The sequence below is a fragment of the Papio anubis genome, chromosome 11 (genome assembly GCF_008728515.1).
Source record: "Papio anubis isolate 15944 chromosome 11, Panubis1.0, whole genome shotgun sequence".
NCBI classification, from domain to species: domain Eukaryota; kingdom Metazoa; phylum Chordata; class Mammalia; order Primates; family Cercopithecidae; genus Papio; species Papio anubis.
Genome location: NC_044986.1, coordinates 68827599 through 68853264, shown reverse-complemented (window position 1 = coordinate 68853264; position 25666 = coordinate 68827599). Strand labels below are relative to the sequence as shown.

General features: G+C 52.8%; 1 protein-coding gene across 4 annotated transcripts; it reads left to right on the top strand.

Moving 5' to 3' along the window:
* Positions 1-770: 770 nt before the first annotated feature.
* DNAJB12 (DnaJ heat shock protein family (Hsp40) member B12) lies at positions 771-24908 on the top strand. Of its 4 annotated transcripts, none has more exons than XM_003903793.5 (9): positions 1224-1772; positions 12281-12458; positions 13919-14064; positions 16251-16436; positions 16544-16623; positions 19454-19563; positions 21050-21222; positions 21811-21908; positions 23129-24908. In XM_003903793.5, the coding sequence occupies exons 1-9, from the start codon at positions 1538-1540 to the stop codon at positions 23156-23158; spliced, it is 1236 nt and encodes a 411-aa protein (XP_003903842.1). In that variant the 5' UTR covers positions 1224-1537; the 3' UTR covers positions 23159-24908. The 4 variants fall into 4 exon arrangements, with proteins under 4 accessions (XP_017818443.1, XP_003903842.1, XP_009212980.1 ...); XM_009214716.4 differs by having other exon boundaries at positions 1226-1772; positions 21811-21956; XM_003903792.5 differs by having other exon boundaries at positions 1228-1772; positions 21811-21962.
* Positions 24909-25666: the final 758 nt, after the last annotated feature.

The window sequence follows — 25666 nt, the reverse complement described above, 5'->3', positions numbered from 1 at the left end:
GATTCTAAAAAGCATCATAAACTGAATCAAACACTTAATATTCCCCCACCAAACTGCTCCTTTTATAGTCTTTTCCATTTCCTTATTTTAGTAAATAGAAATTCTCTTCTTCCAGTTGTCAAGCCAAAAACATTGGAATCATCCTTGAATCCTATTTCTCTCACAGCCCACATCCATTGCGTCATTCTATCTTCAAAATGTATCCAGAATTTTACTACTACTCACCACCTCTGCCATCACCCGTATCCAAGTTACCATTAATTTTCACCTGTATTATAATAGTAGCTTCCTGACTCTCATCCGGATTACTGTAGTAGCCTCTTACCAAATCCTGCCCGAAAGGCCAAGCAATGTAAGGGCTGACAGATGACTAGGGGATTCGGCAATGTGGAGGTAACTGGCAACCTTCACAAGATTGCTTTCACTGGAGTGGTAGCCCTCGAAGAACGGGATAATGATAGAACTGGATTACACTCTGTAGTAGAATCGTTTTCTTTCTTCTTCTTTTTTTTTTTTTTAGATGGACTTTCACTCTTGTTGCCCAGGCTGGAGTGCAATGGCGCGATCTTGGCTCACCACAACCTCCTCCTCCCGGGTTCAAGTGATTCTCCTGCCTCAGCCTCCCGAGTAGCTGGGATTACAGGCATGTGCCACCATGCCCGGCTAATTTTGTATTTTTAGTAGAGATGGGGTTTCTCCATGTTGGTCAGGCTGGTCTCGAACTCCCGACCTCAAGTTATCCACCCGCCTCGGCCTCCCAAAGTGTGGATTACAGGCGTGAGCCACCGCGCCCGGCCTATAGTAGAATCTTTATGCTCCCTAGAGTGTATTCGCCTTCTTCATCCTGTTATAACTCACCAAGAAAATTCCCTTTTCAGAGCCTTTGCACTTGCTGTTCCTTCGGCCTGACCACCCTTCTTCCAGTCACATCTACTTGTTACCATTCCTGAATTCTGGTACCTGTTAATGACAGTTTCTGAGAGGTTTCTTTTATTGCACTATTTAAAATAGCACCTCCCACTCTCTATCCTTGTGTTTTCCATAATTTTTCTTCATCGCTTTTATCACTTTCTGAATATATCTGCAGAGCTCCCCTAACCCTACACACAGTGGAATGTAAGCTCCATGAGAGCAGGGGCTTTGTTTTGTTCACCCCTGTATCCCATAAAACCATAAAACCATGCCTGACAAACAGTAGGCACTCAGTATCTGTTCAGTGAATAAATAAATAACCTTCGTCTGAAACGTATATAGTTACGTTACGTATATAGACCATCACCTAGTAAACCGTCTGGGAATAACAGGCACTCCGAAGGCCCCAGGCTCAGCCTGACGGCTACCACGTGACTTTCCTGAGCTTGGGTTTTCTCCTCGGAAAGATTAGAGGGTTGGTGCATACTCAACTCTAAGACCTCCGGAACATGGAATCTGGGCATGCACCATTATTGACACCTAAGACAGCCGTCCCTTTCTTAGAAAACATACGGTAGCGCCTCCACCCTCGCTCAAATCTCGGGAAAGGAGGGGCGGAGGGTGAATGTCATCACTCCGCGCCCGCCTGCCCGCGACGCGCCGGCGGGTGGCGCAGCCCTTCGCTCGCCCGGCCTCCCCCTCCCTGGTTCCGCGCTCTGGTTCCGCCATGGAATCCAACAAGGATGAAGCTGAGCGCTGTATCAGCATCGCCCTCAAGGCCATCCAGAGCAACCAGCCCGACCGGGCGCTCCGCTTCCTGGAGAAGGCACAGCGGCTGTACCCGACGCCGCGAGTTCGCGGTGAGTGTGAGGTGTCGGAGAGACTGGGGACATTAGAACTGATGGGGGGAACACGGGAACGGACCGACTGGAGCAGTTGGAGGAGGGGGAGGGGTGGCGAGGCGCGGCTACGCCTGCGCACTGAGGCGCGCGGTGGCTGCTGGGAGGCGTAGTTTTTCCCTCGCGCTCCTCTGCGGGATGCGAGCCATCTGGAGACTCGGGCGCCCGAGACTTCAGCTTTAGGGGTGCTCGCGGAATCCGCTGGGATTTGAGGTCTCCGAGAATGAAACGCGCGGGCAGCCAGGACGAAGGGAACTTACCTAGAAGTGAACTCGAACTACTTTTCCCAAGGGGCCGTTCGGTGGCCCAGGCCAGTAGCCGGCCTGGGAAGTATCATAGTTCAGGAAAATAAACATAACTCCTTTGAGGGAGAGAATGGGCGCTAGACAGGGAGAGACTTCCGTCCTTCGAGCGCAAGGGAAAGGCGCTTCCGTATCTTCACAGCCTTTCACGTCTCGGGCTGAGGGTCAGGGACCACCCTCCCAAAATGCTAGCCGGCCTTTACACCCACCCCAGTCCGCCGCTTCCGACGGTCTGTCCTGAGGCCGGTTGCCTCACTCCTCCTGATGATGAGATTCGGAGTGTGTGGCCTGGTGGGAGGTGTTGGTCTCAGCCACCCCAGCCCTCCATCGCCCGCAAGAGTCCAGCGGCAGCCGGCTATGTGGACGCCGAGGCTGCTGAGTGAACCTGGACAGGAGGCTCCTGAGCCAGGCAGGGAAGAGTGAGGCTGGCTTTACAACTCATCACCTCGCTTCACCCGGGTAACCCTTTCTTTTTCCTTTAACCTAAGTTTTCCAAGGAGTTTTTCTTAATCCAAGCTAGAGGGGAGAAAGACACCGGGTGGTGCTTGTGATCACCACTTAGTAAACCGTCAGGGAATAACAGGCACTCCGAAGGCCCCAGTCTCATCCTGACGGCTACCACGTGACCTTCCTGAGCTTGGGTTTCCTCCTCGGGAAGATTAGAGGGTTGGCGCAGATAATGTGATTGGCAATAATACCCATAGGGCTTTGCAGTTTAGGAAGCTTCTTCGCCTGTGCCTCCTTACTTGAGCCTGCCAGTCAGGGAGGCAGAGCAAAGATCGTTATCTGTATTCTATGGGTGAGGAAAATCTCTGAGGTAAGGGATGCCCAAGATGACACAGCTAGAAAGTGGAAAGTTCTGTGACTCTGTAAATGTTTATGAAAGAAAAGAAATGAAATTGAGGAACAGCAGTCAGCCTCCTAACCAGCCCTGCCCGCCTGATGAGACTGAGAAGCGGGAGGCTGGTGGAAGAGGTAGCCTGGACTGCTGAACTTTCCTCCCTCCAGACTTTTGCAGGTTGATCTTTGGCCTGTTTGCCTCCCCTTGGAGAGGGTTTCGGGCTGTATTTGTCAGGACACCTGAGGTAACCTGCTCGAGGAGCCTCCCTATGAATTAATTCGTATTCTGTGGTGGGGCGTGGGCCCTCCAGCTGTCAGAATTCTGCCTGACACTGATGCTGCTGCGGGCCAAGGACCTGGCAGCCAAGAAAGAATGGGCCACAGGGCCTGTGGGGATCTTTCTGTCAGCAGGCCCCCTACACCAGTTCAGGAGCTTGAAGGAGTGTCCTCTCTCGGGTTCGGGCTCTGGAATTTGCTGAGACAGAAGAATCACCTGCCTGCATATTTGTCATATTTGTGCTTTTCTTCAAAGACTATGAGACTATACACCTTATGCATCTGTGTAAACTTTACCATCTGCAGCCCTCCACTGAGCTGACAAGGACCTGGGATTAGTTTAGGTCTGGGACAGGGAAAGATCTTACTTCAAAAATAGAGGGCAGGGCTACCCATTCGGCTCCCTGCCTCCCCAGGGGGAGTAATACAGATATATTAGGTGGCAGTCTATTGCTTTGGGTTTAGGCTTATCCCAGATGCTCATTCAATGCAGCAGACTTTTGTTGAAGATCATTTATGTTTTGTTTTGTTTGCAAAGTCCTCTGCTTGGTGCTGGCAAGATTGGTAAAATGTGATCCCTCACCTCAAAAGAGCTTATAATCTAGTGAAAGAGACAAACTTACAGAAATAAATATTACAAGGCAGAACTGTGATTAAACAAAAAATAAGCCCAGGGTTTGATGCCGAGGGCTTAAGGACAGGCGTGAAAAAATCAGTCCCCATCATCCATGGGTTCACAGTCTGATGGTGGGGAGGAGGTGTGGAGGACAATCTCCTGAACATTAAATTATAAGCAGTGTGGTGAGTGCTGTAGCAAGTGCATAAAAATAATGTTATCTCACGGCGAGGGAATGTTTTGGGGATGACAGGAGTTAGCATTTGAACTGTGCTTTGGAGGAAGGTGTGAGACTTGAGTAAAGGCATCCTGGGAGAAGTCAGGGGAGCTGAAAGTTGTAAGATTCGGGGGAAGAGATCAAAGTGTAGCAAGATTTAGAGGCAGTGGAGATGGTAGTTTGTATACAGAGAGGATTAAGCTTGGAAAATAAAATGGGGCCAGATCATAAAAATCCTTTTCTACCAGACCAAGATATTTTCACCTTATTCTGTAGTTACTGAGGAAATCGTTGAGGTTTTTGATAGCAGGAATAAGGTAAGGGCGCTGTTGTTAAAAGAGAACAGCATGAAGGGTTAATGAGAGGTAAGAGAGACTCAAGGTAGGAAGCCAATGAGAGAGAATTGCCTTGAGCAGGTTGGCTATTCTGAGGGCCTGGGACAAGGCAGTATGGATAAGGCTAAGGTCCCTGGAAAAGAGGCACCAGGCCTGTGTGAGAGAGGGCTGCAGAGGAGAATCAGATGGGATGCTGGGGGATCAGAATTGAAGCCCCTGTGACCAGGAAGAAACCAGGGTGAAGAACTGGGATGGGAAGAGATGAGCAGAGTGAGAGGTGCCAGTGGGACAGGCCAAAGGAGCTGTCAGCTTGGAACTCAGGAGAGCACTCTAGGTTACAGGTGAAAGTGTGGTATTGTCTATTCCCTGGAGCTCACTGGAGTTGTGCATGGCTGAGGTCACTGTGGGAAAGTGTAGACCATGGAGAGAAAATTGCTGCAGGCACAATGGCAAGCCCACAGGCAAAGGCAGAGGAAGCAACAGAGTGAGATGGAGCAACAAGAAGAGGCAGTCCCCGGAGAGGGCAGCAGCCAGGTAGCCATGGAGATGTATGGCACCAGGTGGCGAGCAGCCCTGTGTGATGCCACAGGCATCACATGGGAAAAGGACAAGTTGAGAGATGAAAAGGGAAGGATCGAGAGCATGGGGAGAGGATGGTCTTGGAGAGGTGGAACGGCAGAGAGGGGAGGCTCAGAGCAACCTTGAAAGGGTGAGGGACCTCACACTGTTGGCCTTTGCAGCAAAAAGGATGTGAGGGGACTTGAAACTCCTGCTGCAGGAGGTGGGACAAGGAGGCACTGAGTTAAACTGCAGAGCAGTAGCCCTAAGCTGGGAGGTCACAGATTAGAGATGGTGGAGCCAGTCAGTCAGTCCCTTTCTGGGAGTTTTATCCAGCAGCTGGCAGCCTGGTAGCCATTGGCTTTGACTAAGGCTTTGTAACAAATGTGGAAGGTGCCAGGTTTCCCAGGGAGCTCATGAGAGCATTTGTAGGCCTCAGTTTCCCCAGCATACAAAGAGAGGATTGGCTGCAATGATCCTGAGGTTCCTTGCAGCTCAGGCTACCAGACGTTCTGTGAAATGGCTGGCTCTGGGCTAAGTCAGGAAGGCCAAGCTGGGAAAGCCAGCCCACAGGAAAAGGAGATGGGTTGCTGAGGGATTCTGCATTCAGAGTCCAGGAGTGAGAGATATTCTGGTGCTGGGTGGGGTTGTTCCCTTCAAGTCAGTCAACCTTCATGAGCCCCACCGTGCACTCAGCCCTCTTCCATTCCCTGTATTTCACAGAATCATATTTACCCCTCAGAGCACTCCTATGAGAGTAGGGATCTTCTCTCCACTGAGGACCCCGATAACCTGGCAAGGCCACATGGCTAGCCAGCAAAGACCCAGAACTGTCCATCTCCAATCCCAGGCCCTTTTCTGACTCACTATAAGCACCATAGGTACATAGAGCCCAGAAACTCAGCTACTCACCTACTAACAAAGTCACAGTCAGAGACAACACTGTATATTTGCTGGGCATTGGGCTGAGTTTTTTGCCGGCATTCACTCATTTCCTCTTTTAGCCTGTATGATGGAGATGGAGTTTTGCACAGATAAGCTAAGTTACCTTGTCCAAGATGACTCTTTTAGCATGTGGCAGAGCTGGGTTTGAACCTGTCGGGGAGTCTAACTTTTTTTTTTTTTTGAGACAGGGTCTCACTTTGTTGCCCAGGCTGGAATGCAGTGGCGCAATCACAGCTCACTGCAGCCTCAACCTTCCGGGCCCAAGTGATCCTCCCACCTTAGCCTCCCAAACAGTTGGGACCACAGGCATGTGCCACCACACCTGGCTAATTGTTTTATTTTTATAGAAACAGGGTCTTCCTGTGTTGCCCAGGCTGGTCTCGAACTCTTGGGCTCAATCCATCTTCCTGCCTTGGCCTCCCAAGGTGCTGAGATGACAGGTGTGAACCATCGCCCGGCCAAGTCAACTCTCTAGTCTGGGTTCAGTGGCTTTGGCTATAGGAATCCTCTCAGCTCCACCTCAGGTGCCTCTCCACCCCAGCTCTGTTCTCTTTTACCGAGTTCCCTTCCTTTTCTAGGTCTGCCAGCTTTACTGAGAAGAGACAGAACCAAGGTAACATTAAGCTGTTCTGTCTCCTTTTGTGACATTGCTTGTCAGCCTCTGTGCCATGAGGGATGTAAGCATGAAGCTGTCACATCCCCCAGGCCAGAAGAGAGACCCTACTTGCCAGCAACCAGAAATCTTTAATTTCCAACTCAAGCAGAAGGCTTCCATGTGACCCAGGGCAACCCCATTCTCCTTTGGGCTCTCTCTGTACTGTAGGGAAATTAGAGTGGCTGATTCCCTGTAACTGCCCTGAAAAGCTTCCAGAATCTTCTCTGAGAGGTATGAGAGAGAGCCTGTCCTATCTCCTGGCTAGTGCTCCTGCTCATCTCTGGCAGTTGAATAACTGGTTATTTTGCCCTTAGGATCTGCCAGGCTCAGCCTGGGCCACTGGAGCTTCCAGAGGAACTGAAATAAAGAGCTTCTTGAAAAGCTCTAGGAAACAGCCTATTGCCTCCTCCTCCTGCCCTGTCCTGACCAGTATCTCTTCATCTTTTGGTTTCTCTTGCCATTCCCTTGGTAGCTGGCATGGACCTGGTATCTAGGATGGCCTGAAATCTCGTGGTTACTCCTGGGTCCAGAGCCTGCTGAGCACTGAGCCTTTGCCTTCCTGAGCCTCAGAACTCCCCCGCTACCCAGCCCTCCTCCTCCCCACCCCCCACCACAGGTCCCCTCACCTCCCTGGCCAGCCCACTTCCATGGCCAGACACTTCATCAGCCTTGAACCTTCACTCTCTGTCAGACTCTGCACCAGGTGCTTACACACATTATCTCATTTCATTCACCACGACGGTGAGGAAACCGGGTTCAGAGAGATATCACAGATCAGCCAGGGTCACACTGCTAGGAATGGCAGAGCTGAGATTTGAATCTGGGCCTTTCTGAATTTAATGTCTCTTCTTTGCTTTTGCTTGGATCTCTGTCCCCGATCCCCACCCCCACCCCCACCCCATCAGACATGTGCGGCCCAGGATAGCAGCATAGTTAAGAGCATGCGGCCGGGCGCGGTGGCTCAAGCCTGTAATCCCAGCACTTTGGGAGCCGAGACGGGCGGATCACAAGGTCAGGAAATCGAGACCATCCTGGCTAACCCGATGAAACCCCGTCTCTACTAAAAAAATACAAAAAACTAGCCGGGTGAGGTGGCGGGCGCCTGTAGTCCCAGCTACTCGGGAGGCGGAGCTTGCAGTGAGCTGAGATCTGGCCACTGCACTCCAGCCTGGGCGACAAAGCGAGACTCCGTCTCAAAAAAAAAAAAAAAAGAACATGGATCCTGGAGCTGGACATCCTGGGGTTCAAAGGCCCCTCTGGACGTCCTGGGGTTCAAAGCCCTCTCTGCCTCCTAACCAGCTGTGTGGTCATGGCAGCAGTCTGCCACAGTGCCCTCTTCCTACAGTGGAGGCTGCTGTAGCAGTTAAATGAACTAATACATGCAGATCACTGTGAAGGTACCCACCTGACACACATCACTGGGTAAGAAAAATAATTGTTGCTATTACTCCTCCCCAGGCACCCTCTCAGGGTTTGCTGCAGGAGCCTACCTCCCTTATTCAGAGCAACCCCGGCTGTGAGCTCCTGTGTTTGGATTTCCCAATTGAAGACTCAGCAAGATCACACAAGCTCGCAGTGGGGCAGCAGCAGCCCAGGGCAGCAGTGCTCCACTGGAGCCCCATACTCTGTTCCCAGTGAGACTGGCTCTTAGCCCCTTGGGTCAGACCTCAGTGCATTGCACTGGTGGGTGTGGCACCCAGCATGGTGTCTTCAGGCCAGCAGGCACCTGGCGTGTTTGAAGGAAGCAGAGGACCGTTCTGGGATGTGCTGCTGTCCCTCCTCAGCACAGAGGGATGCTGGATCCCTGCAGTGATCCAGATGCCTGTTTTCCCAGCTGGTCAGGTTGTCAGAGGCTTTAGGATTTTACTACCCAGGGCACAGGGGCCCAGGCCTGACAGGTTTCTGAGAGTTGGTTTTGTGCCTGGAATAAATGGACATAGGGACCTGCTGCCAGAGACTTGGGCCCTTCCTCATTTAATCTGCAGGAACCACAGGCTTGTTTTTCCTTGTTTTTGTTTTTTTGAGACAGAGTCTCGCTCTGTTGCCCAGGCTGGAGTGCAGTGGCGTGATCTCAGCTCACTGCAACCTCTGCCTCCCAGGTTCAAGCAATTCTCCTGCCCCAGCCTCCCAAGTAGCTGGGATTACAGGCGCCTGCCACCACGTTGGCTAATTTTTGTATTTTTAGTAGAGACAGGGTTTCACCATGCTGGCCAAGCTGGTCTCGAACTCTTGACCTCAGGCGATCCACCCGCCTCAGCCTCCCAAAGTGCGGGGATTATAGGTGTGAGCCACCACACCCAGCGGACTTGGTTTTTTTCGTTTTTATTTTTGATTTTTTGAGATGGAGTCTCATTCTGTTGCCCAGGCTGGAGTGCAAGGGCATGATTTCAGCTTACTGCAACCTCCGCCTCCCAGGTTCAAGCAATCCTGCCTCAGCCTCCCAAGTAGCTGGGATTACAGGCGCCCACCACCACACTCGGCTAATTTTTGTATTTTAGTAGAGATGAGGTTTCACCATGTTGGCCAGGCTGGTCTTGAACTCCTGACCTTGTGATCCACCTGCCTCGGCCTCCCAAAGGGCTGGGATTACAGGTCTGAGCCACTGCGCCTGGCCGGGCTTGGTTTTCAATAACCATGATGCTGCCGAGGGTGATAGTTAATGTCCTGTATAGACTCCAGACACTGAAGAGGCCATTTGACATGCCCAACCATTTGAAAAATGTGAAAAATAGCAAGTAATGAGCACAGCAGATATTTCTTTTGGTCTCATACCATCCCTGTCCCCCTTGGGCAAACTCATTTCCCCCATTCCTCTTTACAGCTAAGCAAAGGCCTCCAGGAAGCCTTCTTGACTGATCCCACCTGAAACAGATGGTCCTGCTAAGCGGGGTCCCCTTTGCAGGGTACTTTGCCCATCTTGGCACTCAACATGCCAAGTCTGTTAAACTCACTACTTTGAGATCTTAAAAATCTGGGCCAGGCGCAGTGGCTTAAGCCTGTAATCCCAGTACTTTGGGAGGCCGAGACGGGTGGATCACGAGGTCAGGAGATCGAGACCATCCTGGCTAACCCGATGAAACCCCGTCTCTACTAAAAAATACAAAAAAAGTAGCTGGGCGAGGTGGCAGGCGCCTGTAGTCCCAGCTACTCGGGAGGCTGAGGCAGGAGAATGGCGTGAACCTGGGAGGCGGAGTTTGCAGTGAGCTGAGATCTGGCCACTGCACTCCAGCCTGGGAGACAGAGCGAGACTCCGTCTCAAAAAAAAAAAAAAAAATCTGAAGGGTTGACCGGGTGCAGTGGCTCACGCCTGTAATCCCAGCACTTTGGGAGGCCGAGGCGTGTGGATCACATGAGGTCGGGAGCTCGAAACCAGCCTCGCCAACATGGTGAAACCTTGTCTCTACTAAAAATGCAATTAGCCAGTGTGGTGGTGTGCACCTGTAATTCTACCTACTTGGGAGGCTGAGGCAGGAGAATCGCTTGAACCCAGGAGGCGGAGGTTGCAGTGAGCCGAGATCATGCCATTGCACTCCAGCCTGGGCAACAGAGTAAGACTCCGTCTGAAAATGTTAAAAATAGGGCATAGTGCTGTGGACTGAATATTTTACTTATTCAAAATGTGATGCAATGCAAACATATTTGCAGATTTGAATGAGTTCAGTAGAAAAAAATGGATTCATAAGTTAGATTCATAAAAGGAAAAAGCAGAGTAAAACCAAATACATTGAAAGAAATGGCAATTAAAGTAGTATTAAATGAACTCTAGCAGGGCACGGTGGCTTATGCCTGTAATCCCAGCATTTTGGGAAGCCGAGGGGGAGCAGATCACTTGAGGTCAGGAGTTTGAGACCAGCCTGGCCAACATGGTGAAACCCCATCTCTACTAAAAATACAAAAATTAGGCCGTGCATGGTGGCTCACGTCTGTAATCCCAGCACTTCGGGAGGCCGAGATGGGTGGATTACTTGAGGTGAGGAGTTCAAGACCAGCCTGGCCAACATGGTGATAACCCATCTCTACTAAAATACAAAAATTAGCTGGGCATGGTACTGGGAGCCTGTTATCCCAGCTACTAGGGAGGCCGAGGCAGGAGAATTGCTTGAACCTAGGAGGCGGAGGTTGCAGTAAGCTAAGATCATGCCACTGCACTCCAGCCTGGGCAACAGAGCAAGACTCCGTGTCAAAAAAAAAAAAAAAATTAGCCAGGCATGGTGGCACGTGCCTATAGTACCAGCTACTCAGGAGGCTGAGGGGCTGAGGTATGAGAATCGCTTGAACCTGGGAGGCAGAGGTTGCAGTGAGCTGAGATCGCACCACTGTTACCCAGCCTGGGCAACAGAGTGAGACTGTATCTCAAACAAGCAAACAAACAAAAAAATAACTCTAAATAAAGTACTATAGGGTTTATTAATAAAACCAAGTGTGCTTCTGGAAGACTCTCAGAATATCAGAATTCTGCCTAAATTTATTAAGAAAAGAAATATATATGTAAGTATACTATCTGGAAAATAAGGCAATTACTACAGATTTATCCATGAATTATGCAGATTTTCTGTCAAGTTTTATTAACATAATTTTGTTCATGTAAAAAGAAAAAGACCTCTATCCTGCCTACTTTTTTTTTTTTTTTGAGACAGAGCCTTGCTCTGTTGCCCAGACTGGAGTGCAGTGGCACCATCTTGCTAACTACGACCTCCACCTCCTGGGTTCAAGCAATTATGCCTCAGCCTCTCGAGTCTCTTAAACAGCTGGGATTACAGGCGCCCACCACTATCTTCAGCTAAATGCTTTTTGGTTTTTTGGGGGTTTTTTTGTTTTGTTTTGTTTTTAGTAGAAATGGAATTTCACCATGTTGGCCAGGCTGGTCTCCTGACCTCAGGTGATCTGCCTGCCTCAGCCTCCCAAAGTGCTGCGATTATAGGCGTGAGCCACTGCGCCCGGATTTTTTCTTTTTTTTTTTTTTTTCTTTCGAGACAGGGTCTCACTCTGTCACCCAGGCTGGACTGCAGTGGCGCCATCTTGGCTCACTGCAACCTCTGCCTTCCTAGTAGCTGGGATTACAGGCACCCGCCATCACATCTGGCTAATTTTTGTTTTTTTTTTTTTTTTTTTTTGAGATTGAGTCTCGCTCTGTCGCCCAGGCTGGAGTGCAGTGGTGCGATCTGGGCTCACTGCAAGCTCCGCCTCCTGGGTTCACGCCATACTCCTGCCCCAGCCTCCCGAGTAGCTGGGACTACAGGTGCCCGCCACTACGCCCGGCTAACTTTTTGTATTTTTAGTAGAGACAGGGTTTCACTGTGTTAGCAAGGATGGTCTCGATCTCCTGACCTCGTGATCCACCCGTCTCAGCCTCCCAAAGTGCTGGAATTATAGGCGTGAGCCACTGCGCCCAACCTAAGTTTTGTATTTTTAATGCAGATGGGATTTCACCACATTGGCCAGGCTGGTCTCAAACTCCTGACCTCAGGTGATCTGCCCACCTCAGCCTCCCAAAATGCTGGGATCACAGGCATGAACCACCGCATCCAGCCTATCCTGCCTACTCTTAAGGACTGTGGCTTTCAAGAGAGTAGATGACTGCCCCCCCCAAGCACCCACAGGCCTAATCAGGGCAGGAGCTGGTGGCTTTGCTGGGAGGGGAAGCAAGTGGGAAGCAGCAGGCCGCTCGGCGAGGCACGCAGCCTGCTGGAGCAGGAGCCCTGAATAGTTTCCTTGCCTTGCACAGCCCTGATCGAGTCCCTCAACCAGAAACCACAGACTGCCGGTGACCAACCCCCACCCACAGACACAACCCATGCCACCCACAGGAAAGCAGGTGGGACCAGTGCCCCCTCGGCCAACGGTGAAGCTGGAGGAGAGAGCACCAAAGGCTACACTGCAGAACAGGTTGCAGCTGTGAAAAGGTAGACGGGTGGGCAGGGACCAGAGCCTGGGGAGATTGGGGACATCTAGAGGCTTCCTGGAGCATGTCCTCCACCTCCCATCTGCCTGTGGGCTGCACAGGGCCCTGGGAGGGGCTTGGTGGATGGAGAAGGTCCAAGTGTCCAGGTTCACCAGGACCTCTCCTTATTTCCCTCAAGGCCCAGGAATACAGTGTGGGAACTGGGGCTTCACCACCCCTCCTGCCAAGATGACCCACAGCAGAGGCTGGAAAAGCTGACTCTGCCGGCTTCCTCTGCCACTGGCCAGGCAGGCCCCAGGCGTCTTTACACAGCTCTGTTTGTCAACAGAGATGGAGCCTTGTCTCCCCCTCCAGATTCTACCCCAACCCACAGCCCAGCACCCAACAAAAACCCTTTTAGATCAGAGTCTGTGTGGGGTAGAATGGAGACCAGAGGCAGAGTTATTGCCCCGTGACTGTGAGCAGGCCCCGTGCAGAGCAGCTGGCTACCAGGCCAGCGACCACCCAGCCAAAGTTCCTCAGGCTTAGACGTTCCCAGCTCCCATTTCTCCCCAGGTCTCCCAGCAGCTGGCCTTGGGAATCCCCCAGGGTCATGCCCACAGCTCCTGGCAAGCTTCAGGACCGAGGCCGCCTGTGTGAGACAGAGCATGACTGCTGTTATAAAAGTGTAGGCCAGATCTGTACTTCACTGACTCGGCAAGGTCCATTGTAGGCAATAGAAACTGATGTATGAGGGATTGGGAAGGCCTAGAAACGGGCCAAGAACCAGGAGGTCTCCAGGGGCGCAGAGAGGAAGAATTGGTGAAAGAGAACTAGGGTCTCTTTAGGCCCTGTGCTTGGGGTGAACAGTCACCTGCCACCTCTGGCCTTCATGTTACCCACTCAAGACTCAGATTGGGCTGGGCATGGTGGCTCATGCCTGTCATCCTAGCACTTTGGGGGCCGAGGCAGGAGGATCCCTTGAGCCCAGGTGTTTGAGACCAGCCTGGGCAATTAGAAGACCCTGTCTCTATCTTTAAATATTTAAAATTTTAAAAACTTTTAAAAATTAAAAAAAAAAAAAGACTCAGATTGCCAGGAGAGTCGGTTGGCTGAGCTTGGGACACCACCCTGGGTGATGGACACCAACAGTCCTCCTGAGCTCCTCCCATGGGGAAACTGTCAGCAGAACAGGGGGAGATAGATATTGGCCTGGCGAACCCTGCAGCTGCCCTCCTAAATGCAAGAATCCAGACAGTGTTCTTCTGTTTCCCGTGGTCCTGCCCAGCTCTGCATCACATTTGGCGTCCACTGTGGCTCCCTTGTCCCTGATGTCACACAACTGACCCAAGGAGCTGTCAGCCTTGCCCTGTTGGTCCCCCGCAGCCTGCCTAGAGCTGTGCTCCCCACACGGCCTGTTCCTCGCCCCCCTCACACAGACCCATGTAGAGCACCCCCTACCACACTCCCCTCCCTCCCCAGGGTCAAGCAATGTAAAGATTACTATGAGATTCTGGGGGTGAGCAGAGGGGCCTCGGATGAGGACCTGAAGAAGGCCTACCGCAAACTGGCCCTCAAATTCCACCCAGACAAGAACCACGCGCCTGGTGCCACTGAAGCTTTCAAAGGTAAGCCGGCCCTGCTTTCCTAGCATTTCGGTGTGTTCCTCTCCTGTCCGTGGCAGGGAGTAAGGGACCAAGACAGCTTTCCCAGGAAGTGGCGTGCAGAAGGAAGTGGCCTTAGGCCCAAGTTGCCCAGGCTTGGGAGCTGCTTCCTGGGAAAAAGGTTCTAGTAGCCACCTCCAGCTATGTAGAGTTTGTCAGAGCTCAAATAGCAGCATTCCTGCCCCTGCTTCCTCTGCATTTCCTGGGGTTACAGTAGTAGAACTGAGGCAAGAAAGTTCTAGTAGCTTCTCCAAGGATTCTCAGTGATTGAGCGACTCACCGTGTGTGTTCCCCTGTCTTGGAGTCTCATAGCTGCCCACTGGGGTAACTGTTTCCCTGCTGAGGGGCAGGGTAGCCCCAGGTCAGGGGCCTGAGGCCTGGTGGCCGCCTCAATACCAGCAGCCACAGCCAGCTCCCCCGCCATACCTATACACCTGGGGCCTGCAGTGGGGACATGGCAGTCTCTGGCTTCAGGGCCCACTGGCTCAGGGGTGGGTGCTTCATTTCTGGCTGAAATCGTAAGCTGCCCTTTATTCATTACATTTTCTTTTAACCTGTCAGGCGCTCGTGTACTGACTCTCTGCACTGCAATTTCTCATTGCCCCAAACATCACTGCCTTCTCTCGTTCCCACCATGTCCTCCTTCCTTCTCTCATTCTCGTTTCATCCACCTCCTTGGGAAACAGCATGGTGATTAGCGCCCCCTGGCCTGGGCGGGGTGCGTGCTGTGCTGCACCCACAACCATAGCCAGCTGGAGAGCCTGTGGCAGAGCAGACTCCGAGACCTGGTGTGCAGTGTCCCAGGAGCCCCGGAGGAGAAGGAGAGTGGGAGTGGAGGGAGGCAAGGTAGCCCTGTTGAATGTTTCTCCAGCCCCAGCCTCTGCCTGCAACCTGCTCCGACTGTACTGAGAGGCCAGCTCTGGCCTTGAGGCCTGGTCAGAATTGGCAGAGGAGAAGATTTGCCCTCCTTATTCCCAGGGGTTTCAGGATGGGAATCAGATGTGGCTTGGAACCACTCCCGGAGACAGTGGCAGCTTGAGGAGAGAGAGTGGGAGACTGAGAAGCTCAGAGCTGGGATCCTTCAGGGCATAGCCGTCCTGGCCAGGGGGCCCTGGTGGGAGGCTCCAGGCCCAGGCAGGAAATAGTGGTTGTGGCCTGGACCCCCAAGAGTGGGGGACTCACCCTGGCCACATCACCAGGAGTGGAGGAGTCTCCATAGAGCCCTTCCCCACAGCTCCTGCTGCCTTCCAGTTCACAGTAAGGATATTGTGTGTCTGTCTGGCCTGCGTGTCAGACTATGACTTCAGATTTACAGAACCTCCAGAAAGGGACGCCCATCTTGTTGGGCGCCTCAAGAGAAAATGAGGAAAGAGGTTTTTGGTGGTTTTCATAAAGTCGGAGAGAGAACTTGCAGCAAGAGACACCTGCTTTTGTTTGACTCCCAGCTCTGTAACATGTTAAAGCTGTGTGAGCTTAGGCAGTCACTTCTCTGAGCCTCAGTTTTCTCTTTGGTGAAGTGGAGACAGGGTTGTTCTTAGAGGTAAATGAGTTGACCTAGTGTGGTGGCTTATGTCTGTAATCTCAGCACTTTGGGAGGCCAAGGGTGGGAGGATCCCTCGAGCCCAGGAGTTTGAGACCAGCCTGGGCAACTTGGCAAGACCTCATCTCTACAAAAAATACAAAAAATTAGCTGGGTGTGGTGGTGCACGCCTGTAGTCCCAGCTACTCAGGAGGCTGAGGTGGGAGGATCGCTTGAGCAAAGGAAGATGAGACTGCAGTGAACCATGATTGCCCCACTGCACTCAGCTTGGGTGACAGAGTGAGGCCCTGCCTCAAAAAATAGAATAAACAGAAAAAGAAGCAAATGAGGCCACGCTCCTAGGGGGCCTGGCACATCGACAAAGCTTGACCATTGTCTTGAAGAGAGCAAGGAGCCTGTATTACCCTCCACCCAGCCAGGCTGCCCAGATCCACTGAGGGGTCTTCCTGCATGCCCCCTCCCCACACTGGCCAAGCTTCCTGCCCGCCCCAAGGACGTCTGCTTCCTAAAGCACTGCTTGAGTACCTGAGAAAAGTGAGCACTCGGCTGCCATTGGAGCCTCCCCTGCACCCCAGGATCCTCAGGCCTGACCTTTCCTCCTCCCCTCCAGCCATTGGCACAGCATATGCGGTACTCAGCAACCCGGAGAAGAGGAAGCAGTATGACCAGTTTGGCGATGACAAGAGCCAGGCGGCCCGGCACGGCCATGGGCACGGGGATTTCCACCGCGGCTTTGAGGCCGACATCTCCCCTGAAGACCTCTTCAACATGTTCTTTGGCGGCGGCTTCCCTTCTAGTAAGTTCCCCACAGCCAGGTATCCCTGGGGTGATGGTGGGGATGGCATGCCAGCCTCTCCCTTTCCCAACAGCCCCGGCTCCTGACTCAGCCCCTCTGACCCCCAGGTAACGTCCACGTCTACAGCAACGGCCGCATGCGCTATACCTACCAGCAAAGGCAGGACCGCAGGGACAACCAGGGTGACGTGAGTGAGGAAGGCGTCGGGAACAGCGTGGGGAGGGCACCAGATCCATCCCAGGGAGGGGGCCTGGAGGAGGGAGTTCCCTCCCACACTGTCCATTCTGGGACCAGCAGAGTCCCCACAACTCTCAGCCAAGGAGTCCTCTGGGCCTCCCTTGCATTCTGCTGAGTGACAGCGGAGGGCGCTACATGAGGGAGCCGTGCTCCACTTTGCCGGCGGGAGCGCGGCTTTGCTGGTCTGGCTGGGGAGTGGAATGCAGAAACCCCACCCGCAGCCAGGCTTGAGGGTGATGTGAGGCTTCCATGCAGGCCGCTCGCTGGTAAGGCCAAAGTGACATCCTCTAAGCAATGGAAAGTTACACTCTGTGAGAGAATTTTATTTTCTTTTTCTTTTTTTTCTTTTTTTTCCCATGGGTCTCAGCTATTTTCTCTCAAGTTTTTGAGAGAATTTTTTTTTTTTTTTTAATTGAGACGAAGTCTTGCTGTCTTGCCCAGGCTGGAGTGCAGCGGCACGATCTCGGCTCACTGCAACCTCCGCCTGCCTAGTTCAAGCGATTCTCCTGCCTCAGCCTCCCTACTAACTGGGATCACAGGCGCCCGCCATCACGCCCAGCTAATTTTGTATCTTTAGTAGAGACGTGGTTTCACCATGTTGGCCAGGCTGGTCTTGAACGCCTGTCCTCTGGTGATTCACCCGCCTCGGCCTCCCAAAGTGCTGGGATTACAGGTGTGAGCCACTGTGCTCCGCCAGTGAGAGAATTTTAAAGGATGACAACATAGGTGCCGACTCTTCTTGCTAAAAAGCCAAAAGATACTTTAAAAAACATATTTACGGCCGGGCGCGGTGGCTCAAGCCTGTAATCCCAGCACTTTGGGAGGCCGAGACGGGCGGATCACGAGGTCAGGAGATCGAGACCATCCTGGCTAGCACGGTGAAACCCCGTCTCTACTAAAAAATACAAAAAACTAGCTGGGCGAGGTGGCGGGCGCCTGTAGTCCCCGCTACTCGGGAGGCTGAGGCAGGAGAATGGCATAAACCTGGGAGGCGGAGCTTGCAGTGAGCTGAGATTCGGCCACTGCACTCCAGCCTGGGTGACAGAGCCAGACTCCGTCTCAAAAAAAAAAAAAAACATATTTACAAAAATTTGGGAAGCTGAGGTGGGCAGATCACCTAAGGTTAGGAATTTGAGACCAGCCTGGCCAACATGGTGAAACCCCGTCTCTACTAAAAATAAAAAAATTAGCCGGACGTAGTGGCAGGTGCCTTTAATCCCTACTCAGGAGACTGAGGCAGGAGAATCGCTTGAACCCGGGAGGCGGAGGTTGCAGTGAGCCGAGATCATGCCACTGCACTCCAGCTTGGGCAAGAGAGCAAGACTCCGTCTTAAAAAACAAACAAAAAAAATTTTAATAAAAATTATAACTAGCCAATGCTCCAAACACATTTTGTATGCCACAGATCAAAGAACAGCTAGCTGGCTAAAATTAAAATATTGTGGACAATTGCAGCACATTTTAAATTCTGGCAAGGCAGAAGGGGTTTCCTTTTGCTCTAACAATATTTATTCAAATTTTTTTTTTTTTTTTTTTTTTAAATTTTTTGAGATAGAGTCTCGGTCTGTCGCCCAGGCCGGAGTGCAGTGGCACAGTCTTGGCTCACTGCAACCTCTGCCTCCCAGGTTCAAGCGATTCCCCTGCCTCAGGCTCCTGAGTAGCTGGGACTACAGGCGCCCACCACCACGCCCGGCTAATTTTTGTATTTTTAGTAGACAGGGTTTCACCAGATTGGCCAGGCTGGTCTTGAACTCCTGACCTCGTGATCCACCTGCCTCTTCCTCCCAAAGTGCTGGGATTACAGGCATGAGCCACCATGCCAGCCTTTTCTTTTTTTTTTTTTTTCTTTTTGATACAGGGTCTCGCTTTGTCACCCTGACTGGAGTGCAGGAGCCTCCCCTCCCAGGCAAAGCTCCCACCTCAGGCTCCTCAGTAGCTGGGACCACATGCCCACCCCACCACACCTAGCTAATTCTTTGTAGAGATAGGATCTGACTTTGTTGTTTGAGCCCAGGCTGCTTTCAAACTCTTGGGCTCAAGTGGTTCTCCTGCCTCAGCCTCCCACAGTGCTGGGATTACAGGCATGAGCCACTGCCCCGATCAAAGATTTTTTATTTTGTATCTAACAACAGAAGAGTTTTTAACATCATAGATTATCACACAGTGAATAAATTTGTTAATTTTTGTTTCTAATTCTTATTTTTTTGTTTGTTTGCTTTTTCTGCAACCTAGGACCAGTGCTATTTCTAATTTTAATTGGTAATTTTTATTTTATTTTAATTATTATTTTTTGTAGAGATAGGGGTGTATGTTGGCCAGACTGGTCTTGAACTCTTGGCCTCACATGGTTCTCCCGTGTTGGTCTCCCAAAGTGTTGGGATTACAGGCATGAGCCACCACACTGGCCATAATGTTTACATTGGTAATATATTTGTGTGGTTCAAATTTCAAAAAGTTGTATATACCGCATGTCTCTTTCCAGCCCTGCGTTCCATTCTCCTGGAGGAAGCAAGTTTTGCTGCTTTTTTTTTTTTGACATGCTCTCAAAAGTAAATGCAGACATCTCACTTCCTCCTGTGTTTCACACCAGTTGCTGCTTTGTTTTTATCTGGGAAAGCTGTCAGGTGAAGGAGCATCTGTATTTTGGAGCCTCGTGGAGGGAATGGCAGAGTGGTGTCATGTCTCCCCAGGGTCCACTGTTCTAGGGGAGCTGGTGGTGATTATGGCTGATGCCACACCCCACCCAGGTCCAGCAGAGTGACATTGGCTCTTCCCTCCAGGGCGGGCTAGGGGTGTTTGTGCAGCTAATGCCTATCCTCATCCTGATCCTCGTGTCAGCTCTCAGCCAGCTCATGGTCTCCAGTCCACCCTACAGTCTGAGCCCAAGACCGTGAGTACATGGGTGAGGCTGGGCCATGGGCAGACAAGGGGCTTTAGATTCTCAGCCCCGTTAGGGGCCTTCTTTCGCATCCTGATCCAGCCAGTGCATGATCATAATGCAGAAACCTGGCTTCGAATCAATAAAATATACTTTCTCTATTCAACTAGGACTCTTAAGCTTTTTAGGATTATGGTCCCCTAAGAAAATGCAGCGAGAGCTACAGAACTTTTCCCTAGAACTATGCACACATGCGCACACACACATACACACACGATACACATGCACACATACACACACAATACATGCACATATGCACGCACACACATCCACACAGAGTTTTGCATATAATTTCAGCGGCTTTGTGACTCCTTCCTGGCCATCTCCCCTGCCAACCCTGACGAAGAACCTCTGCTCCTCAGTTCTGGTTGGGCTTCCTGAGGCTATGGAAAGAACAGGGCACTAGAGTCAGACACGGCACGCATGGCTTAGAATCCCAGCTTCTCCACTAAGAAGCTGTGTGACCCTAAACAAGTTACGTAACCTTGGTTTCCTCATCTATAAAATGGGAATTATAACATCTACCTGCTGTGGAAATTAATGAATAATGCATATAACATGTCTGGTCCATTAGAAATGCTCAACAATATTTGTTTAATGAATGCTTGGTCTCAACTGCCAGGAGTGAACTTGAGGACGTTTTGTGACCCATTAGGGTGTCAGCTCCCCTCATTGATGTCCAGCATCTGGCCCAGGGTCAGCTACACAGGGTGCTCAGCTTCAGTGGCTGGATCCCCCTTTCCCCAAAGGTGGCCACCTCTGGCTGGGAGCTGGAATGACCCTTCTCAACCAGCAGGGGGCAGAGTCGGTCCACTGGACCCTGGCCGCTGGCTCAGGCTCCCTGTGGCCAGATGCCAGCCCTTTTCTCTGCAACTGGAGACACGCGAGGAGCAGAGGACTAGGGCAGGGACTGTTGTCCCCAGAGCACTAGTCCTGTCTGGGTGTCAAGGCTCTTCCCACAGCTGACAGAGCTTGTGATTGGAGCTGGGAGGATACAGCTCCCTGGAGCTTTTCCTGTCATTTTGTCCCTAAGCCTCTTAACTCGACACTGGGAACTCCTAGATAGGCAGGCAAGCCCTCAGTAACAATTGGCTTAGGGGATGAATAGGGAAATGGAGGCACAGAGGTGGAGCCCAGGTTCCCTCCCAGGTCCCCAGTTCCCCAGGGTGGGCCTCTCCCCAAAGGCCCCAGGTCAGCAGTGTGGTAAGCAAGGAGTCTAAAGGCAGGGCGTCCCGTAGTCTGGGCCACGTGTGTGGGAGGATGCTGCCTTTTCCTCAGACCCTCCTTTCAGGGAGTGTGCGAGTCCCTGCTCTGGTTTGAGAAGGAACCAACTACTCATGTGGTCTGTGCGGCACCTCCTGTCATGGGGCCCATCACCCCTAAGAGTGCCCTGGGCATGGGAACCCGTACCCACTTTGAACCTGGTATTTCTGGCCAGGTCCGTGGGCCACATCCATAGGCGAGTCACTGACCACCTGGGTGTCGTCTACTATGTGGGAGACACTTTCTCCGAGGAGTACACAGGCTCCAGCCTCAAAACAGTGGAGCGGAATGTGGAGGATGATTATATCGCCAACCTCCGGAACAACTGCTGGAAGGAGAAGCAGCAGAGTGAGTGTGGGGGGAAGATGGGGGCTGTATTTGGGAGGTGACTGGGGATGAAGCTGGAAAGCAGGAGAAGGAGAGAGCTCTGCTCACCCTGTGCTCTGAGGGCCCGGCCCCTGGCACTGCCCTGCACCAAGCCACCTCCCAGCCAAGAGCTGGTCTCCACTCCTGTGTTTCCCTGGGGCTGGAAGCCAGGGGCCACCTGTGGTTTCCTCAGGTTCCCGTAAATCACTGCCATCAGCCTGGCGTGTTGGCTGCCAGAGGTGAGTGTGTAGAGACAGACTGGAGCGGATAGATCCCTGGCCGCCCTGACTGTGCTCCTGGATCTGTCTGTGGGACCCTGGGGAGGCCTGACCAGGATGACAGGGTCTCACCTTGGCTGGCCTCACTGCATTCTAGAGAAAGGCACCTCTGTCAGTCTCTCCCACATAAGGACTGTAGTCTCTGCTCCTCCAGGGTCTTCCTAATGGGAGGCCAGCCCTGCCCAAGCCCCGGGCGTGTGTCAGCCTTCCTCCGCCCTCCAGTCTTTGCAGGCTTCCTCGCAGGCTTCAGGAGGTACTGGGTGTGTGCTAACCCTGTCCCATTGCTTTGCAGAGGAAGGCTTGCTGTACCGGGCCCGCTACTTTGGCGACACAGATATGTACCACAAAGCACAGAAGATGAGCACCCCCAGCTGCAGCCGACTGTCAGAGGTGCAGGCCTCCCTGCATGGATAGTCCTGGGCCAGCCACGCCACCAAGGTCCAAGTATGAGCCAGGGCTGCCTCCACCCTGTAACTCCTGGCAGCTTTGGCCCTGGTCATGAGGCAGAGGAGGGAGGGGGAGAAAGGGAGGAAGCCTGGTGATTGTGGCAAAGACTCCTGTCCCCAGCCTGACCTCCAGCCTCCAGAGACTGGGCAGCTGTGGGGCCTGCTAGAAACCAAGGTCGGTTTCCGCCCTCTAGCGATGCTCTCCACCCCCACTCCTGCAGTCTCGCTCCCTGGCTCCGGGGGTGTGGGGGACCCCAGAGCCAGGCAGAGCGGGAACTCGAAACTGTTGCTGAGGGCCACCTGGGGCTTCTTGGTCCACTCCAGCCATCAGTCAGCACAGCCCTTTCTCCAGCACAGCAGACTATTGTCCATGCCCTGGTATTCAGGCCATCACATATTGTGGGGCCCAAGAGAGCCCCACACGCACACTGCCTGCCTGATACCAGGAAGAACCATGTGGGAACAGGTGGGCCAAGAGCCCTCCTCTTCCTCCATCCCTCCAGCGAGGAGGAAATGGAGCAAGATGAACAGGCAGCCGCGAGGTGGGTGGGAGCTGGCAGGCTTGGCGGCGGGAGGGGCCACGGGCCCTGACCACCCCCTTCTGGTGGGATCTGAGGCACTCTCTCTAATGCCGCCACACCTGGCAGCGTGGAAACCACAGGCATCCGGCCCTGCCCAGGCATCTCGCCTGCGGTCTGAGGAAGGGAACAGAAGGTCATGAGTTCAGGGTCAGATGCAGCCGCTCAGCACAGGAGGGGTGGAGGGGAAATGAGAGTTGCTCGTAGCAGGCTCCCTCCTACAGCCCGGCGAATGGGGGTGCTGGGCTCTGCTCCCAGCGTTTGCCAGAGATGGCCACTTCGGCCAAACCCGGAGAAGTGTGGGCAGAAGCAGTGAAGGTTCTCTGTGCGGGTGCCCTGTCCACCCCCTCCTTTGCCTGTGTCCTCCCAGCCTGGATCCACAGCTGACTCTGCCTAGAGGCCATTTGTGTCTGTCTCTGTGCCGCCGCAGGAGGGCAGACCGCAGGTGGGGTTGGTGGGGGTCGAGCAGGCAGCACGGTGCAGTGGTGCAGTGGCGCAGTGGCAAGGGGGGCTACTTGTATGGCGTAAGCTAGAGAAGCCGGTGCCGCCTGACTGCCGAGCTAACTGTTGCCACTCTCCTCCCCAGACTATGAAATCCCTGGAGAATTTTTGGTGACACGCACTGAGCCAAGGTGATGGACTGTATATTTGAGGAAAGACATACAAAGAAACAAAATTAAAATGGAATTGGAGGCCGAACGCTGCACAGCTGCCCTCTCTCTCACCCAGTAAATGCAGAAAGCTCTTAGGACAGACAGAAAACCTGCCATGGGGCTGCTTCCCTCCCTCCCAGGGCTGGCGGAGGCTCCGCACCGGCTCTCTCCTAGGATACAGAAACCATGGCAACGAAAGTAGAATGTAAAACTCCCAGCAGATATCAGTGGGAAGGGCTGGGGGAGGGGGCACCCAGCTGCCTTTCCTCCCTCACAGGAGCCACCACCAGCCACCTCTCAGGAGAAGCCAAAGGCGCTGGCCAAGGATAGAGAGGAGGAAGAAAGAACTCTCCATAGAATGTAATTTATAGATGCGCGTATATGTATATATATCTATTTATATGTAAATAGGCATATATGAAGATATATATATATAGTCTACTTTTTAAACTCTGCAGGGATTTGGTTAAGCTGTTGAGCTGATTTCTTCCATGTTTTAGAAAATGAGGCCTGTTTGGGGAAGGCACCCTGGTGATGTTTTTGCTAGACATTAGCTATAGCTGACAGCGTCAGGAGAGTCACGTCAGAGCTTTTCACGGCCCCCCGAAACCCCAACCTGGTTTTGATGGCAGCAGTAATCATGATAGTGTGAACCCGTGAAGGCCTCAGGATAACGGTTAACCTGAAGAGGAGCAGGCCGTGGAGGCAGGTACCAGGTCAGTATTGAGTCACAGGAGAGGCACGACAAGGACCTGCTTGGGTGAGACCACCCCTTCCCTCTGAGCAGCACTAGTGGGCTCTTTGTCCTGGTGCCCAGGAGCCCTCCAGCCCCCTGCCCACAGAAGGGAAGGCCTGCAGAGGGGGCCAGGATCTGCCTAACCACTTCCCCATCCCTAAGCCCCTCAGTGGGCTTTGCCTTATAGGTGCCACAGGGCACAGCTCCATCATTGCCACTGGTTTTTCCTAAGTCCTGCACCAAGGATTTCAGAAGGTTCTTCCTCCGAGTCAGCCAGTGGTGCCGGGACCCCAGGGCAGCCTCCTCAACTCCTGAAGAAAAGTCAGTGCCCATGGGTGCCTCTCTTCACCCGCTGTGGATGTGACCACCAGGCCTCCTCTTGTACCTTGGACAAGGGATACACCTGAACCAGAATAGTTTTCTTACCCTCACCTTCAAATGAGGATTTTGCTCAAAACAGCACTTGCTGCCAGGGGAAGGAGGGAGGTTTCTTTATTCCCACAGTTTCCACTGGGCCTTCTGGAATGACCGTGTTTTCCTGTGGCGGTGAGTGTGTCGTTGAGCCCACCGTCTTCCAAAGCCTTACTTCCCCAAGCTGCCAGCCAGGAGGTGATAACCACCCTCCCAGAGTTTCTCTCGGCTCTTTTTTTAAAAGTCCCCCAACAAATAGGATTCTTGCTGGGAAAGGAAGTTTGGTAAGGAAATGTCAAATCTGGTTTTTAAACAAGGTCCCACCCTGCAATGAAGTGGCCACCTCAGCCCAGAGAGATTATAAGAACTGATGTGGCCAGAGTGCCTCCCCACGGTGGCCCCGGTGCTCTGCCCTCACACCCCGACCATCTGGTCTTGGTAGATGTCCCTAGATGGGCTGAGCCATGTGCAATAAGAACATCGATCCTAAAGGATCCCCCAGAAGCTGTATTTCTTCAATTAGAATTCTCAAATTGTACATCTGTAAATATATGTTTATTATGTGACTGGCCGTGGTGGGTCTGCATTGAGCAGGGAGGCTTAAGGGAGGGGGCTGGGGGCACAAGCCCCTGCTGCTGCTGACACTGTCCAGCCTGTGCCACAAGGAGTTCTAGATGATGAGCCTGAATTGCCCCTGACCCCTGACGCAGGCCAACAGCCACTTAGGTCTGCTGTTCCAGAACTAACTCCATCCAGGCAGAGCGGTGCTCAGATGGCTGGGGGGCTGCAAGACTTGAGCAGGCTGGGTCCCTGCGGTCCCCAACGCCAGTCCTGGGTGGGCATCTGGGCCACGACCATCACCCTCTGCTGTTCCCTCTCCCACATCGTCCCCACACCCTAATGTGCCATGTGCCTGCAGAGTATTCAGAATTCCCGGCCCCGGCCTGGAGCTCGATCCCACTCAGGAACCAGAGCCTGGGAAAAGAGTTTGTTTCCATCGTCCTTCCCACCAACCGCCCCCACAGCCCGCCCTCCTCTCCAGGAGGTTGAAAAAGTTAAAAATGTGGCAGCCCGAGTCAGGTCAGGCTCTTGTGAATGGAGCGGCAGATCTGCCCAGGCCTCCCAGAGACAGGGCCCGGCAGCCCTGACTGGCGGACCCAGGCCCCTCCCGCGGCTGCGCCAGCCAAAGACAGGCGGGCTGCCCGGTGGTGCCACCACGGCCCCGGAGCTCATTGGCTGCCCCTACCCGGGGTCACCACAGCCTGCCCTGGTGTGCAAGCCGCCACTTGTTAGCTACGGTTGGCAGAGGCGTTGCAAGCACCCC